This window comes from Pleurodeles waltl, chromosome 4_2 (assembly GCF_031143425.1).
Source record: "Pleurodeles waltl isolate 20211129_DDA chromosome 4_2, aPleWal1.hap1.20221129, whole genome shotgun sequence".
NCBI classification, from domain to species: domain Eukaryota; kingdom Metazoa; phylum Chordata; class Amphibia; order Caudata; family Salamandridae; genus Pleurodeles; species Pleurodeles waltl.
Genome location: NC_090443.1, coordinates 748,011,365 through 748,030,881, shown reverse-complemented (window position 1 = coordinate 748,030,881; position 19,517 = coordinate 748,011,365). Strand labels below are relative to the sequence as shown.

The 19,517-nt window shown below is 40.4% G+C and overlaps 1 protein-coding gene across 1 annotated transcript in view; it reads right to left on the bottom strand.

Moving 5' to 3' along the window:
• Positions 1-19,517, bottom strand: part of VAV3 (vav guanine nucleotide exchange factor 3) — a 1,144,177-nt gene that overhangs the window by 390,781 nt on the left and 733,879 nt on the right. The window contains exon 19 of the mRNA XM_069232407.1: positions 1,871-1,916. Coding sequence (XP_069088508.1) covers positions 1,871-1,916 — 46 coding nt within the window. The remainder of the gene's footprint in view (positions 1-1,870; positions 1,917-19,517) is intronic.

Sequence of the window (19,517 nt, the reverse complement as noted above, 5' to 3'; positions counted from 1 at the left end):
TAATCACTGCAATTGGCGGCTATCACAGGGATGGAGGTCTGCTGGGGGCTCAGCAAATCACCATGTCTGTGATTGCTTTTTGAATAATTTTTTGATACTTTTTGAAGTGTAGCTCATTTTGCTTAAAGGAAATGGAGCTGTGTTTAAAAAAAAGTTTAACACTTTTTGAAAATGTGTTTGCACGTAGACAGTGGTTCAATGGACCACTGCCTACTCCCCTACAAATGGTATTTCAGACTCATAAGGGGATGTACCCCTTCCCTCTTTCAAACGGCTTACCTGTCCATGTAGGAAGTTAGTTAAATTTCAATGTTTTGCAACTGGACTTTGGTCTCAAAAGAGTGATAGATACTGTAATGGATCGCTATTTGAAAGGGACGCTCTATGCATTCCAAATAGTGATTTGTTTAGCCCCTCTGAACCCATTTTGTGATTCAGTAACATGTTACCAAGTCACAAAATGGGTCTTGTACAATGCAAAAAGCATTTTTGTACAAACACAAAAATGCTTTGTGCATCCGACTCCTACTCTGTAGTGGAGCATGGTCAACAAGACTTGGGGGGGTGTGAGCATCAGATTTTCCAACAATCACACAGGCATATCATGTTAATCATTATATGAGAAGTAGCATATCAGGGGGGCTTAGGGTAGTGGAACAGGAAAGGTGTGTGGATTGTTAAGAGTCCTTAAAACACAATATTTTGTCAAATAACCATGTTTTAAGACCTCAAAAACAAAGACAAACGAGTTTGTGTGTATGAGTTTTTGAGTGTGTATGTAAAATTTCCAGGTGAAATCCAACAGACAACACACCATACCTGGGTGAGTGCACCTGCACCAAAACATTTATTAGGTAATACTTTCATGAGTGGGGTTTACCACCACACCTGAAGCTACACCTCCCCCCCTACTTCTTTTCCAGTCAATCAGGACTAAAAAAACATACTCCTTCAAAGTCACACTATTAGAATACATGATTAAGGACACACACATTTTTGCTATCTTTTTCGTGTTGTGATACACATACCTCCAGCCATAGCACAATAGTCTTCTTTAGAGTAGGAAACAAGTACAATTGTATGACAAATGATGTGATTAAAAGAATTGAATGTTGCAACAAGACAAAATGTATAAGTAACAATGTGGAAAGTATCTCCTTTTCCTTTAGAGGAATATATAAATTCAAAAGCACTGGTACACCGTAGGGTTCTGGTGCAATATAATGCTCTACTAGGGGAAGTGGTTGCTTTCTGCATTGGGAAATGTTTAGCAATTTACGACTTCTTTTTACAACACTAGTACCATTTTTATAATAAATGCTCAGTAATTAAAGTATAGAGAGAAACATGTAAAGGACAAAAAAGTAATTATTCTGAAATTATGGCAAGGGCTATGTTTGGAGTTCTAACATTACCGCTAAAGAACTCATTTGTTTTTAAATAATTGGTCTCAAGGGAAGAAGTTCACTCAGTTGTGGTTACAGTTTGTAAAACAAATCTCTACTTTTTCTGTGATATTTATTGTATATAATTGAATCTCAAACCCTCCAGAAAGCCACAATATAGGAAAGTCTCTAACAAACCTTGGTGAACACAAAGTCAATTTATCGCTACCACCTCTCCAGGAGATTTGTGTTTACCTTGTACCACACATTTCAATAGGACACTGGAAAGATTCACAGTGACCAGAAGCCGCTCGCTATGATAAACTGGACATTATACAAGCGTAGATCATAACATTGTACTTGCTGTAACAGCTCAGGCAAAAATTTAAACAGCAAACTATGGTGACATCACAATGTAAATCTTCATATTTCATATCCAAGGTTTAACTTCAAACCTATAGCTATAAACATGGTGTTAGACAAACCTGGGTCTATGTGTCTAGAAGGTCTTCGGAGTCCATTTGGTTGCTTCTGTGAAAAGACAAAACACAATCTCAACTTAATTGGTTGTGTTTGTGTACACACACGCAGGCATATATACGCGCATTTTTATGTGTATGTTTGTAGATATATAGATATATATATATATATATGTTTAGAGAGAGAGAGAGAGTGTGTGTGTGTGTGTGTGAAAGGGACAGAGAAAGGAGAAAGTCATAAATGAATTAAATATTCACTACAAAGCTGAGGCTTCATTCAGTTCATGCTGTGAAACACTTACAAATACACTACTGAATTTAAAGCACTGGAGCATAAATTGTGAAAAAAACAGCTTGAAATGTATTTAGTCCTGTAACCTTTTGCCTATGCTTGGAGTACATTTCTGAAAATGTTTATAATTCACCTAGATTTTCAGGAGGACTTCTTCCAAGCTTCAGTCATATTCCTGAGTGGTTCGGGAACTTTTTTTAAAATTAAGTTTCTCATATACATGAGGATTTAGGCATGTGTAAATCTACTTTTATGCATGCTTGAATACCCTTTTTTTAATCTCCATAAGGTAAATATTGTTCCTCGTCAAGAACCCCTCCCAAGGACACCTTTCAATATTTGAGGCTGTTGTCTCGCCATTACCTCAATGTCTACACTGATTTACTTCTACACTTGACCTGATTAAGTATCCAACAGTAACCAGCGGTGAAACGTGTCTTGTAAATGCTTGTGAGTAGCTACACATTTGCATGTTTTTGGCTGGTCACACAATTTCCAACTCATTCCAAGCCTAAAAGGCAACTCTAGCAGCCCTCTACTAAACATACTAAACCATACTGGTCTAACAGTAATTATAGTAAACCATTTTGTAAGTGTAAAATCAAGTTTGTGAATAAAACATGGGAATTTATTTTCGTACTACAAGGGATCTGCACACCTACTTATAACATAATTGTGTACAAGGTCTTTTCAACATGTCTAATGTGGTCAAAGTTGATTTAATCAGACAACTCTTCCTAGTTTAATTTTAATATTTATATTTAGGTCTGCTTTCAAGGGTAAGGCTGCTCGTTTACGGAGCAGGCAAGGTGGTGTTTTACATGAAATATTCCCTTGTGAATAACAGATTGGGGCAGTTAGCAACATGAAGGTTTCTCAATCAGTTTTAACAGCTGTAAAAATTCACAGAGCATAGCTATCATCTAAACAACACAGGGCTGTCAATCTGAATGCGATTTACCAGTTATAACAAAGCAGTGTTTTTGGATTCCCACTTTTTTTCATAACATTACACCACGGAATATGTTACATGTTTTCTTTAGTACCCTATATTTTTATGCACTACTGTCCCTTCTCTATAGGAAGGTTTGTTCATCTCTGCCACTTATGGGGTCAAAACAATGATCTTATTTTCATGAATGAATAAGACAATGCCCATTCATTTCTATTTAAGAAACCAACAGTGAATTTATTTTTAATTAATGAATAAAACAATGCATGATTCATTCCTGTGTGGAAATAAAAGTGAACATCCTACGGGTTCCTGGAGAAATGCAGCAGGCATTGCTTTTCATTACAGAATAACACAGTGACTCCTCCTCATTGCCTAAAGTCTCCCCTGCAGGGCAAGCAGAGCCCCATTAGGCACTTTAGCTCTCACTCACTGCAGTTCCACCCATCTTGTACACCCCCTTCTCCTCTGATTCCCTGCCATTCGAACTTCCACGCTCTATGTAAACTTATTTTTGACACTGTCTTCCAACCTCTATTTCATAGTGTGACAGGCGAGGAATAATGGATACCAGAGGGCGTAATAGACTGTGGTATGTGGTCCTTTATTTTTAGTTCTTCACACTTTCTTTCTCTATATTGTTTATGTTTGTCTCTCTTTCCTAGGTCTCAGTCTTTGTTGTCATTTTATGGGCTTCGTTGATCATTCTTCTTCTTCTTTTCTTCAGGATCTTTCTAACTGTGTTTTCTTATCCATCCAGGTAGTCAGCTTGGAGTTCCTCGCATGAAGGTACCAGAAGAGGGAGAAAGAAGAAGCCGGTTTTTAGAAGGTATGTTGTTTGAACACGTAGAGCCCTGTTTCCCTGTCTTTGCTCTAATCCTCTTCTATCTTGTTTCTATTCTCCTTCTTCCCCCTATTTCTTTGCCCTGTGCAGTTAGGGTAGAGTTATTTTTCATTTCATGATAATCGGATCTTCTCTTTTCCTTTATCTAATGCCTTACTACTGTCCTTTATGTTTTAAATTTATATCTGTGTTTTTTTTTCTTTTGTTTTGTTAGTAAAGTGCTGCCCCTTTTCACCACGTGCCTTCCTTGATGTTTTTCTTAAGGATAATGTGCCCTGTTGATTGTGTTTTTTCAACCTCCTTTCCGTTACCTCCCCATTCCCCAGTACACACCCCGTACCTGATCTGGCCATGTTCTTCCTGGAACGTGGCCGGTTCCAGACCGTCCTCTCCCTCCTCCATCTCCCGATGTTTCAGAATCTCCGTCTCCTGGCTGCAATTCCTTTCGGAGTGGCCGCGTCTCACTGTTGTCGAGTTGTGACTCTCCCCCTTGAGCCAGCGGCTCACCGTCTCCTGGTCGCACCTCTTCTCCTTGTCTCCGTGTTCCCCCGTCTCCTGGCTGTGACTGCATCTCTCCGTTGCTGCTTCCCATGCGCCTCCCGTCACCATCTTCCTCCGTTTTTCCAACGCTGTCCTCGCCTTCCCGGCATGGGCCGTTTTGAACATTCCCCACCCCTTCCTGCACAGACTGTGCATGCCTCGCAGTATCCCCGGAGTACTGCCCTCTCAGCCTGGCCCACTGCACCCTACCACACATAGCTACCAACCTGCCTGTAAATCATCTATAAATAAGAATGTTATTTCAAGCCTAAGTGGAGTACTGTGCTCCAACACTATCAGCAGTGGTGCTAAATATGATGTCTTGGGCATCTGCATCCTGCAGTCATCACAACATATGCTTGTGAGGGGAAACGTGTCGGCATGGCCGGTTCAGCTATTCTCTTGGATCGCCTGTCAACGGTCCTCCTATGCCTATACACAGTGACAATCACCAGAACCTACTTGTCGCCTCCCTGTAATGCATATTCTTTGAAAACATACTCTTCCCATCCTTCTCCTCAGCATTAATTTATATTTTATGCTATCAATTCCTTAGAAATGAGAATGGCAGGGAGCAAAACTACTCGGCTGTATTTCCAACCTTGAGCCTCCACCCAAAAGTTGTTAGTCTTCATTTGGCTGACTTTAGTGATGGTTGGCACTCAAAAAGGGCAATGATAGACTCTGCCAATGTCTACATACCTCCAAAGGTTCAACCGCAACTATATCTAACATGTTCTTCCGTGGATCAACAGAAAAGGGACACAGAATAGTCCTTTTACCCCCACCTCACCCCAAAAATATTGCTATCACATCCAGAAGTAATAGGATGGGTATTCCAAGGTGATCACCTAAATGTCTAAAAGCCTTCATGTGAGTAGATTGTTCTGCAGATACCAGGGGCCCCGATATCAATGTGAAAAGTATGGTTGTGCAATTAAGTCTTTTTCTTTCTGGGTGTAAGGTGTTTGTGATGCATTGGAAATTGCACAATACAGCAGAAAACTGAAAGCAATTCACTACCACAGTGGTTGATCACCATTCTCGAAAGGTCCTTGGAATTCAAATGGCAGGAAAGCCCTGGGAATTTGGAGCAGCATATATGAGTTTGCATATTTATCTAGATATGCAGTTCACTTCAAACTAGAGCAACTCATAGTATGGGGGTTGAACAGGGCAGTGTGACCCTGGGCTGAGTCATTTTGCTGAAATGCATTGATAAAAATACTGAAGGCCCCACAGGAAAAGCCAAGCCTGTTTTACTATTAATGCCTAATCCAGGGATATCTAAATTCAGAAGGTAAGAAACTAATATAATGTTGGAATCAGCAAGGAATATCTGAATGAGTAACAAAGGAGATTTAATGACCAAGCATGTGCAGTATATGAAGTGTAGTCCTAAGGCACAAAACGAGAAGTGTTTTGTATGGATGCTGTGGTGAGGCAGTTTGTCGACTGCTAGTCTCATCCATGCCCATCACACATGAGGGCAGACAGGTAAGCCATGGCCGTGAAACAATGGCCAGCTGCAAAATATGTGTTTGCAAAGAGGAGTGACACACTTACGCTTTGGGAGAAATGAGAGTCGAAGGGTCTTAGGGCAATCTGAAGGTTAGAGGCCCCAAATGTAACAACTAAGGTCTTTCGCCTCTTCTGTCATGATGTCCCTGTAATTTGGAGCCAGAACGCTTGGACTAAAATAAACCTTTTTAGCCTTTGCCTTTCATGGTGGCGAGCAGACAAAGGCTGATTTAGAATTTTGCGGTCAGGGTTACTCCGTCACAAAGGTGACGGGTATCCCATCCACCGTATTACGATTCCATTCTATCCTAAGGAAATCATAATACGGCGGATGGAATATCTGTCAAGGTTATGATGGAGTAACAAGTCCGCCAAACTCTAAATCTGGCCCTTGTTCAGGAGAAGTGCTGTGGGCTAAAGACTCAGAACTCAAAACAACACAACAAACAATATTTAATACACTGCTGGACACTGCATTTACATTTAAAAAGGAGAAATACTTTAATACACACACTACTAAATACTACACACAAATGAACAAATATATACAGAATGGCAGGTGGAAATACCCATGGTGACACCCTATAAAGGGCTTCACAACCTCAGGCGGGGTACTCTATAAGTAAAGGTCACACAGCTGAAGTACCCCACTAAATGTACCCTGGACTCCTGTGCTTTAGGCCCCTCTTTATGTCTGTGCCCCTAGAAGCCCAATACCTTCCCACCCAATGTACCTAGCACAACATGAGTAGTAATAAAATAAGGTCAGACCTACTAACATTGCCAGTCTCATTATAACGGTCAAAACATTGGATTGCTTTGTTGGCTTTCAGTAGTCCACTTTTATTTGATGTGATATTTCCTGTTCCTTGTTTCTTTTTAGTTATTTTAGGCTTATGATACCAGATTGTTTTTCTGGACCACTTTCTTCCTTGAGTTGCATAATGATCTCTTGGTTTTTCTAATTTTCTAATGTTTGTCTCCAATTAGAATTAACTATTTGTGTTTCTCCATTTTCATTTTAGATCGATTACAGTTCTGTTTTACTCATTCATTATTTTGTTTTTTCACTCTTTGATCCTGCATACTAGTGTTTTGTCCCCTTCAACAATTGCCCTATACTTTATACACATTTATTGATGGAGATGAATGTTTATTTTAGGGGTTTTGCTATGTTTCTGGAAATTGATTTCATATACACTAATTTCTCAACCTCTTCATCCTCTCTGTGGTGATTATTTACTCTTTTGTTTCTACTTTTTTTCTTCTATACTTATGGTTCACTCTCTATACTTACTGTATAATACATGGTTGCTGATCATTACTTTTTGATTCTCTATGTAAGGCACGTGGATTATGTTTTCCATGCATATTTGGTATATCTTGGTGTATGTTTTAAGCACTTTGCTTGCTACACAATTCCACTGATCAAGATGAAAACCAACAAATGATGCCACAGTTTATTTTGGGGTGATAACATGCACTAATGTGACCTCAGATTACTGACAAGAAGGAAAACCCTGAAATCTCATCACGGTGCAGCAATTACATGTTCCTTGTTTTAAATATTGTAATTGACTCAAGGTGTCATGAATTAACTGAATAAATATAATATGTATGTATGTATTGGTAATTATATGTGAGAAGTAAGCCGTGAAGCAAGAGAGTACATGATGGGTTAGGAGACTAGCTACAAGACCATGTACATCAAGTGAGGAAAACCATGTTACATACATTTTAGGCATAGGGAGTTTAATTGATTTGCCCAGGATCACATGGTGATGAGACTAGTGCAGGGGCTGGGTTTTAAACTTGGTTCCTCAGGTTCCTTAAGTGGCAGCTCAAGCCACAAGTCCAATATCTGTAATAATATGGCTACAATATTCCTGTGCATATCTTACAGATTCAAATGAAATCCGAATGACATGTTCATTTAAGATAAACAAATGAATTGTGACTATAATCAATCACTGGTCCACCACTCAGTATAGCAATCACAATGAGTCTACCCATTCATTTTTGTTACAACAATGTACAGATTATTTTTTTCATTGCCATGTTTTGACCAAACTTTATAAACCTAGACGAATACTCAGTCTACTTCAATAATTTATACAAAATGTATATGTATTTCTACCAAGGAACAAGTGAATCACATAACTTCCTGCATACAAACTGCTATGAGTTTAACTCTGCATAATGCTGTTAGCTATGCTGTTAAAATATGCTACTCTCTGGCTCTAGAAAGTCCAAATGTGCCAGATACTCCAACCACACTCAGTCATCTCACTAGCTGGCTCTGAAAATTATCTCCAGCTACAAATTTCTGGAACAACATATATGCCAGCTTTAAAGAAATAATTACAACCATCCTTGACTATGTTTGATAAATATCCTGCATTTCATGACCTCATACCTAAGCATATCTGATGCTCAGTATTACACTCCACACTCACTGTCAACCTAAGCAGTGAATTAAAAAGCATAATTAGAAAATCCCTGGTAAATTCTGTTTGAATGACAGTGAATGCTAAACATATATTTGAAATGAACAGCCAGGTAAATAAATGAAGGAACCATATAACTTTAATGTTTAGTCTATAATCTTCCAGTAAAGACTGTCTCCTACAGCCTTGTGGTCAGAGCTACATTTCTATCAACTGCAAAGAATCACCCAAGGGAAATATTGTTACCACATAATACTGGTATTCTCAAGCTAAGTTTGGTTTTCAATTCTTAGTTTTCCATTTGAAAATTAAGAATAACTGTCAAAACAGGCCTTATTGACTTGTCCTATGGCATGATATTCCACTGGGCACAATGTTTTAGCATTTCAAATTATCCCAGGTAATACTAGGAGCAACTTACATGAGCAAAACCAAGGGTGCAAGAGCTATTTATGCAATACTTTAAGTTAGGAATCTAATTCAAGAACACCAACTTCAACTTTCCTCACCTCTGAGAATGAGCCTTAGTATTTGACATTTTCTGTCATTTTCAATGTTTATTCCCTGCTAGTTACACAACTCTGGTAGTACTAATTTACATATTCTTAAATGTATCCCCTCATTCATTATCATATAAGTTTAAAGAAGGCTTTCACTTGCTGTGTTTTACGTGATCCTTTATTTTTTGCATCTCTACAGATCTATACAGGCTATACTCTGCAGTCATGAAGATGATTTGCATAATGCATAGGGTCCAGCCCACAACACCTCATAACAAATGACTAAGAGGAGCATCCCCTACGCACAGACAATGGCTCGCAGTACATAAATTTAATCTGACTGGGTTTTGTAAGCCTTGAAAAAGACCCATATTGTACTTACTGTAGAGTGAAATATGTTGGCTGTTTTATTGTAAATATATTTGGACAATTGTTTGAAGCATCATGCCTGGCTTTTGCCTTTGAAATACAATTGGCTACTTGTTAAAAAATATCAGAATTATCATTGAAGAGAAAAGCAGAAAATATAGAATCACTTAAAACACAGCAACAGAAAAAGTTATTGAAATTGATTGAGAAGAGCATAAACCAAGACTGTTAGAAAGTGGATTATTAATGGTTCGGAGTCTGCCACATGGAGTAGGGCCACAATTCTGCTAGGGCAAAACACAGTCTCAATCATTTAAACATGGGGTTAATCCCAAACCCTGGGCTCAACAACATGTTAGCTATGGCTTAACTTAGGGAAATGTATAAAGTATTCAGCAGTAATAAAATAGTTAAAAGTCAAAACACAGTGCAAGGAAACCCCTATGACCAATTTAGGAAACTAAAGAAATATGTATAGAGTGAAATGATACCAAAACAACAATAGTCCAATAAGGGGAACCAGCGATATAATTTTTAAAGAGTTTTTAAAAAGTAAAGCACAGTAGTAGTCACTGTTCGTGGCTGACCTGGACTGATGTGTGATTATAGCCTGAAAGTGATGAACTGTGGTTCAGATACGCATAGTGGGTTAAGGTCAGTCAAAGAGTTTACCTTCTGACTTGGGGCCTGATTTAGATCTTGGTGGAGGGTTACTCTGTTGCAACGATAATGGATATCCCGTCCGCCAATATCTAAATACCATTATTTTCTATGGTATTTAGATTTCGGAAGACAGGATATCCATCACCGTTGCTACGGAGCAACCCCTTCGCTAAGATCTAAGTCAGGCCCTTAATCTCATACATGGAAGTCAAAATTCTCCAGAGAGGCAAGGCGCCAGACTATATCTAGAGAAGTTTGCTCAAAGTCGCACAGTCAGTGAATGAGTCCCGCAGTAGTGATTGCTTTTTGTGGAAAAAGCTCAGAGTGAGGGAAATTCAAAATATATGACCACTGAAGTCTTTGCACCAGGTGGACACTTTTTCATACCTTTGCCCGGTCCAGATTTCTACCTTTGGACTTAATCTTATTTATGTAGTTCAAATCCTGCAGGCTTCTCTTGTGCAGGCCTCACTCTGGTCCCTTTCAAGTTAATGAAGTGGATGTTGCTTGACCAGTGATCACACCCCAGTCACCCAACATCTCAATTTCTCACACTAATTATACCATGTTTTAGGAGTCACACCATATGCTGCAGGATAGACAGTATTGACACAGTGTGCAAGGGTCAAGCTCCAGCAGCACTGGTACACATAAAATAAGCGTGACCACCCAAAAAAAAGGCTTTTGCTCACAATAGATTTTTAGATATTTAGGAATATGTTTATCTATACTACAAGAACCGAGTAAGTACCAGATAATGTTTCTTGAAAATTACAGAACATTTCAAGTAAACGGGCCCGCCTATGTGACTAGTTTCTCAACACTCAGACAACAGCATGCCCATTGACAAAATCATAGTAAACCAAGCTCCGCATCTACTAAAAAACAAGCAAATTCAAGGAATGCTGCACATACCCAAGACTCAACTTTGTTCAAATGGCCATCAGGAAGAAAGGTCTACATTTAATTAGCAAATCATTAGTTTTAATTTGTTTGCCTCTTTTAAAGTAAGCAGAATAACCACAGTTTTTAAATTTCTCTGACTAGCCTATTTAGAAGTCAATGGCAGCATCCAAGAAAAAACGCTCAACTTCTTTGGAGCCAGCTTCACCATACTGAAACATATTTGCTGACTCACAAGTCATATAATCCTCGAAATGATGTGCATGTTAACCCACACACCTAATGTAGCGGCTTAAATAAATAAGAAGATGTGAAGGTGTTTTCTCAGAATACTGGCTTTATGGTATTTATTATACAGTTACTTGCTTTCGCTTAAATGTGATGTTGTCAAAGGGTTAAAAATGGTTATGTCTCTGGTTGCTAGCATTAGATCTGAGAGGTTTTAGGCACCCTCCTGTATTTAACTTATCACAGATACTTGAATGTTTGCTTTTTCACAAGAAGCAATATCCAAGCAAGAAAATCGAGACAATTGCTTATAATGTGTAAGCCAAAAGCATATAGAGTAAGTGGGTAACTCTGGAAGAATGGTTTATTTAGAAGAAATTGTAAAATGAGAAAGTGGTATGTTAAATGGATTTTTACACAGTTACAACTACTGTTTAAGAAGGGTTATCAGGAATCACATGAGCTGTTCCCCTGTAATGGTTTTACACGAAGGAATGTTACACAGCTCATACTAAGATAACAGGACTGGGTATCTGGAACAGCAGGACTTCAGAATGTGTAGAACTGAGTCCTTCCACACGATCAGAAACCACCGCCTCAACTCCTGGATAGCTCACAGTGCCTCACCTACATCCCCAACCCTGTCAGGGTGAAAGGTAATTGTGGCAACCTAAACATGACACTCTGATGTGAAGTTGTGGAAAAAGATCTCACTTTTTTGTTGTATTACTCATGAATCCCCAGGCAAAACATAAGAGAGAAACAACATTCATTGAAACAATTGTAATTTTGCACAAAGAGAATGGGTTGCGATAATTAGGCAGATGAAACAAAGTAAAGTGACCAGCATTGTGAACATGGTAAAGACAATTAATAATCGAACAATGGTAACAAGTTCTAGAGGTTCCTACCTAACCCTAAATCTATACTGACAGCATAGTGGGTGTGCTCTTCTGCCTGCCCAATAAAGGATTACCCCCAGCTCTATTTCTAGAAATGATGTCAGGAATCAGCCTATAATGTGGATGGCAATCCTCTCAGGGAGTTGGTAGATGAGCGCCAGCAGAGCTCCAAGTCTAACACAGCATTTGTTCCAGGATGATTGTGGCTGGAATGCCCTTCTGTCCCTTCTGAGTCAGTGCATCATTTAAATAATAAACCCACACCATGTTAGAAGCACAGCTGTGGTGCAATGCTTTGTCTAGATATTAGCTGTCTTCTGAACGGGCAACACAAGCACTAGGATATCATGTACTGTGTTCCTATTCTTGGATAGAATGTACTGATTGCATATCGAGAAAAGGATGATTAAAACAATCAACGTGTACAATATATTTCTAGAATAATATCATGCAGGCAAAGTGAAGTAAAGTGTGTAAAATGTAATTGCTAAAAAAGATGCAGCTAAAATGCGCAAAATATGAAATCTTAAATAAAAATAAGGAATGGGGGAACCAACTCGAGTCCAAGAGGTCCTCATGACAGATTGTTACAGCCACTAAATGATGGCTTAATTTGTCTTCCCCCAGTGTAGTAGGCAATGTGTGTACTTTGCTTCAACCTGTAAGTATGCAGGTAGCTTTAAATTGTAGTAGCTATTGATATGGATTGGTGGTTGAATTTAGCTAGCCAGCTTGCTGGCTTTTTTCGGCTTGCACATATGTGCGCCCCTCAGTAGAAATCTAATCCTACACAATTCGCCTTTTGCCTATTGCATTACTGTATATGATGACTGAATGATAAATTATATTGGCTATGCTTTTTATGAGTTTGTGTCTGCATTGTCCTCTTTCTGTGGCCTTAGATAATCATATTCTGTGACATTAGCACATGCACACCCAGCTGTTCTAGTTTTTGGCACTGACGATCATTGTCTTAAAGCTTTGATTCCAATGCCAGATTCTTTTCTGCATGTGGGTTGCTTGTCTTTAGCTCCATTATATTAGGAATTTTCTTTCAATGATGGGGTACTACTGTACTCCAAATGACTGCATGTCTGGAGGACGTCCTTATGTATGAAACTGAAACTTCAACAATAATTCTTGCTATCAATTTAAAAGAGACACATAAACACAATCTATACAACTCTACAGCTTAATTTGAATAGCACCTTCATCTTTAAGTAACAGGCTCATTTTTATAAAACACACTGTGCCCGTGTGTCTGTGTAATCATCTTGCTAATGCACGTTTTTATATACGTTTGTCTTGTTGGGTTTCTCATTATCGTTGGTTCATTTAATCAAAATAGATGTATTTCTTGCTAACCTGAGCTCTCAGGAATCTCTCTCTATTAAATACGTGTTAGTGCAGTTATATTTAAGACTGCATTATCTATCTGGTTCTAAATATTCTGTAAAGCAATTCTCCTTTGCACATACCTTCTCACTATATATGACTGTGTCACAACTTCCCTGGGGTTACAATGCTGCCCGTTTTGTGATTAATTGTTGCCCATGCAGTTTTACATCCACATGGCTACAAATGCCATGTGATCAGAGAGATTCCAAATTAACTGTTTTTAGTCACTGAACAGAATTTTACTTCACAAAAGAATCCATTAAAATAGTTTCAAATATGCCTATTTTCATAAAGTTTTAAGGTGAGTGGTTTCGAATTAAAGGTATGTTACTTACCATTTCATATTAGTGGTCATGTATACTTTCTTGTGAAATTCATTAACCTCCTGCATAAATCCTTTGAATTTAGCCCTATAAGCCTGTTTTAACTTTGAATTTAATTAAACTTGCAATTTATCATATGTACATGTTAAGCTTGTATTTTGCTTAGTATTTTGCCCTGCATATTTACAGCAAAATGGTGGCATTTGTGCACGTGCAAAAATGACTTTCACATTAACATAATTCATTGACTTTGAGTGGTTACCTATTGTTTGGTCTGAATTATCAGTGCGGGATAGGATGCAATCTTTCCCCATTGCATACTATTGGTATTGTGATGTATGTGTCTGTTTGTATTGTTCACATGGCAACCAAACGTTTGTGCTGTAGGCGAATGTTTGAGCTCAGTCCACTTATGTTCACTATTTATGATTTATTTGTAAGTGATATTGTACTGCAATTACCGCAACTGAAAACAAATTAAGGTGCCATTAAAGGACGATATTGCCAAGAAGAAGAGTTGGAAAGAAGTCACACACTGCAACAATGGAAACATAAATAACCATCACTTCCTCCTGCATTCCTTTTGTGCTATCCTTAACAGGCATATCTCCTACAGCTTGCGTAGTACCTCTTTTACTTGTTTGCAATCCCTACCATGTCTGCCTCTGTGGCACAATGCTTGTCGCTTGGGGTGGCTATGATGGTCCTAGTATATCTTGTTGCATTTGCTATGGCTGTGGAAATGACATCTCCGTTCAATGGCCACACACAGAATATCTTCTTCAGGCACCGATTCCTAGATGGCAGCCATGCACTCAACCACACAAACTTGTACCATGCAACATGGTGAGCAGGAACTTACTTTCTTTCACAGTACCTCTTGTGTCTAAGTTCAAGCCTTCAGATCTGTGCCACTGTCAGACACTTTTAGGTAAGGCCACTAAACCTCTGATATGGTCCAACACTTTGGTATGTTTTTGTGGCAGGTTTGTCACCCCGATGTTTTACTTTTTCCTCTTGAATTGTGCTGGTTAATTCTACTTTTATTTTGCCTACTACCTCTAAATGTTCTGGTGGTTACAGTTTGCATTCCAACCTTCCTGTCATTTAGCAGCATATTTTCCTTCAGGATTGTCTCAAATCTCATGTGCAGTTTTTATGCCTTATTGTTTTCTACAGATGGCCTGCAATATGGCTTTAGTAAGAGGGTGGCATTTTCTCAGACCTTGTCCTAATGGCCATATAATAGATACTTAATCAATAAAGCCTTTGGTACTTTCCTTTAAAAGTGCTTTTTCAAAGTCCAAGGATAAAATTATCATTGCCACATACTGAAATCAGTAGATACACAACAAAAATCTGGAATTATTCTCATGCAGAAATAAAGAAATGGTAGAATCATAATTACGTAGCACGTCAGATTTCACTGTTGCACAAAGAATCCTTTTAGACAGACTTCCCCCTAATTGAAGATTAGCTTGGATTCTCAGACAAGCACATCTTTAAAGTCATAGTTCTTTATGTAGCAACAAAATGTCTAGTGCTTCTGTGAGGAGTGCTTGCATACGGCTACTTTGTAATGAGCAACTGCAACATTGCTGCATTTGATTTCCTTGAATGCAGCTTCACAGCACCGGAGGTGCCTGGCTCCAACTTCTTTGGGAGACATCTTGGAGAGGTTACCCATAGCATTTCTACTCAGTTTATGTGTTACTAAAGTTCTCCCATTCTTGTTTTACTGTTTCACTTTTGTTTACCAGCACTCCTGCCTCGAGGGGAAGCCTTTCAGTAGGGAGGGGAGTTGCTCAGCTCTGTCGCGCATAGCCATGCCCCTTTTTAAGAAGCAGGCTATTTGTAGATGCAGGGTGGATGTCAGTGCGCAGCAGGCAAGCCTGTCTGTGCCAGTCTATGCTCGGACGGCACTAGGGGCCGGGAACATTGGCCATTTTAGGTCAGCCCCTATCTCATATACTAGGCAGGAATTGCTGGGTTTCTCCCAAACTCTGCCTGATGTCTGCTGTGGCTCTCTGAATCCTGTAAACGCTTTATAACACTGCAAACACTGCAGTTTCTTGGTCCCAGCCCCCACACACCGCTGTCATGTAAAATAAGTCCTGCGCTACGACCTCTTTTAATTTATTTTCTCTAAACTGCAGATAACTAGTAAAGCACAGACTCCAGATGCAAGACTTTGAGGAGAACACACCGGATACAGTCTTTCTGACTGAGATATGGCGCAATAAGGACTTCTCCCCGGACATATTGCAGGCCGTTGCGCAAGGCTTTGCAATTGTTATGCAGGGCAGGCAGTTACAGAGAGAGGGTGGAACTGCCATTATCCTTAAACAAGATGTTCAGTACACCCTCTCTGATCTCTCTATTGAGGGTCGTGAAGCATCCTCCATCTCCTGATTCTTTCTAGAAGCTCAAACACCGTCTTTTTTAGCTCTACGCTATTCAAACTTGTTGGTGGTAGGTGATTTTAACACTCCCCTTGACAACACCAAATGTCCAGGGGAAACGGCTTTAACGCCGACTCCTGAACAACCAAGTCCTGGCACAAGTCCACGACCTCGTTGTTTTGTGCGTTAACCAGGCATGTGCTGAACAACGCACATGCGTGGTTAAGGCACAAACAAGGGAGTCGGCTGAGGAGGACGAGGCAACGAGGCAACGACTCAGGTAAGAGGGGCGGGGTGGGGGGTCGGGGTTTTAGGTTTATGGCCGGGGGTGAGGGGGTCGAGGTATTTTCTGTTTTAGGGGCGGGGGCGGGGGTGGGAGGGGTCGGGTTTTAGGTTTAGGGCCGAGGTGGGGGGTCGGGGTATTTTCGGTTTTAGGGACGGGGCGGGAGTGGGGGGTCGGGGCTTTAGTTTTAGGGGCTGAGTGGGGGGTTGGGGTATTTTCCGTTTTAGGGGTGGGGTGGGGGTTGGGGTTTTAGGTTTAGGGCCGGGGTATTTTCTGTTTTAGGGGCAGGGGTGGGGGGGTTGGGGTTTTAGGTTTACGGCCGGGGTGGGGGGGTTGGGGTTTTTTCTGTTTTAGGGACGGGGTGGGGAGTCGGGCTTTATTTTTAGGGGCAGGGATGGGGGGGTCGGGGTATTTTCTGTTTTAGGGGCGGGGTATTTTCCGTTTTAGGGGCGGGCGGGGGTGGGGGGCCGGGGTTTTAGTTTTAGGGGTGGGGTGAGGGGTCGGGGTATTTTCTGTTTTAGGGGTGGGGGTTTGGGGGGTTAGGTTTAGGGGCAGGGTGGGGGACTCGGAGTAGTTTTAGGGGTGGGGGTTGGGGTACTTTAGGTTTCAGGGATGGGGTTGGGTTGTTTTAGGTTTTGGGGGTAGGGTCGGGTCAGTTTTAGGGGCGAGGGGCAGGGCTGGGGGTTGGGGTTTTAGGTTTTAGGGGTGGGTTGGTGGGTCGGGTAATTTTAGGGTCAGGGTGGGGGGTTGGGGGGTTTAGGTTTAGGGGCAGAGAGGGGGGCTCAGAGTAGTTTTAGGGGTGGGGGTTGGGTTACTTTAGGTTTCAGGGATGAGGTGGGGGTTGGTGTTGTTTTAGGTTTTGGGGGTAGGGAGGGGGTCGCGGTAATTTTAGGGAGGAGTTGGGGGTTGGGGGCAAGGGTGGGAGGTTGGTGTGGTTTTAGGGGGGGAGGCGGGGGTTGCAGTAATTTTAGGGGTGGGGGTGGGGGGTCAGGAGGGACGCATGCAGGAACAATGGATGCCTATCACTAATGCTTTTACCAGGAATGCCTTTACAACGAAAAATCGTTGTTAAGGCATTCGTGGTAAAAGCATTAGTGGTAACAACAAGGTTGTTGTTCTGACCTCATTGTTCAGGCATTTGTTGTTCCGGCAGGCGTCGTTCCGACATACATTCATTGTCCAGCAGTCAAAGCGCTAGTTGATGAAATGGGAGCTTACAACTCTCCTAACTAGTTCTCACCCCCACTCATATTTGGGGTGTTACAGTTAGTTTCTGAATTTACTTATACAAAACCTTATAAACTTACCAATTGTAGTTATTTCAAGTAACTATAACTCCTGGCCTAACGTAACTGTTACTTGCACCCTCACCATGCACAGTTTTTTTTATGAATAACAGATGTTACAGTCATATTATCAATGCTGCTATAAAAGATGTCATGAGTGCTGTGAAATCTAACGTAATTAACAGTGAATGGCAAGGGCGTGAATTATAGTTACTCTAGGGTACGGCGTTATAGTTACTTAAAATAACTACAACTGGTGAATTTCTAAGGTTTTGTATGAGTAAATTCAAAACCTAACTATAACCTCCTTGTAACATTTGTTTTTTATAAGTGAATTTAATTTTTTTTATTTCTATTTCCTAACTTTATTTGTCCCTGTAATCTTTGTTTTTCAGTGAATTTCTACATTTTCTTAAAAACATAAAGTCATTTTTATTACTATACATTAATCCAACCCCCGCCGTGCATGGCCTTTGGCTGTGCACAGTGGCGGTTGGCCGAAGGGCCTATCCTCTGGCCAACCCCCTATAACCACCTAACCTTGTGTTGCACACATCCTTCAGCTGTGAGTGTCGGGTTGGCCACAGGGCCTGGCCTGTAGCCAGTCCCTGCACCCAAACCCCTAACCACCCAACAATGAGAGAGAGAGATAGAGAGAGAAAGAAAGTGAGATATTGAGAGAGAGCATTTTAGGCTTTGATGAATGATATACTTAAAATGAGATATTTCTGGACAAATTGAAAAGAAAAATGTTTTTGTCAATTAAAAAGAGTAAGATCACCTTTCAGGACGAACTTAAATATTTATAGTTGAATAAAAACTAAAGCAGGAAATGACCACAGACTCACCTAGACTAGAAGACTTAACCTTCAGTGTGCATGTCTGAAACCTTAACCACTAGGTCAGAGGTGACTCCTTACTGAGCAGTGTCCAAAATTAGCTATGACCATGGCCACTGGAATTATGTGGCAGGAGAGGGCCAAATTATGCGGCAGTGTTGAGTAAATTATGTTGCAAGAAAAGGCTAATTATATGGCATAATGCAGCACATTTTGTATTGATATAACTTCATTATTTATTCATTTTTAAACTTGGTAGTACTGTCTGGGCATTGGTTGTGCCTCATTAGTACCAGTTTTACATCACAATATAGCAATAAGCAACAGAAAGGTCACCAGTCCAGCGCTGCAAAGGGCCTTCCATGGCACAGCAACACGTGTTGCTGCTTTTCTAGTAACTTTTTGAACCGTCTGAGCTAGAAACAAATTTGCTTTTTTGTAAAAATCTGAAGATTGTGCGGCAGATGATGGGTGATGTAGCAAATGCAGCAAATCCATAATTATGTGAAAACTGCTCTGGTGGCACAATTGCATAGTTTCAGTGGCCCTGGCTATGACATTCAACCCACGGATTTTGAGGGGGAAAAAGACTTAAATGTTCCATCACTAGGAATGTTTAACAGTGAAAACACTAGAAAATAAACAGAAATACTGACAAGCGATCCTACGAATTCACCCCTCAGCCTACTGAGTGACAGCACAAGACCTTGACCATTAGGCCAAAAGTGACTCTGTTATGCCCTGCATCCAAATGTAACTGTAAAAGTCTTACCAAGCATCATGCTAGTCTGTCTCTTGAAGTCATTGTATGGAGAGACCATTGCGATGACAATCTCTCTCTCTTACATCCCATTATGACAATCGGACTGCGTGCCACGCTCCCACCTCAACATGGACACAGGAACGGTCCAAAGTGACCCATGCAAGATTCAATCATGCTCTTGAGAATCGTTCTCCCACT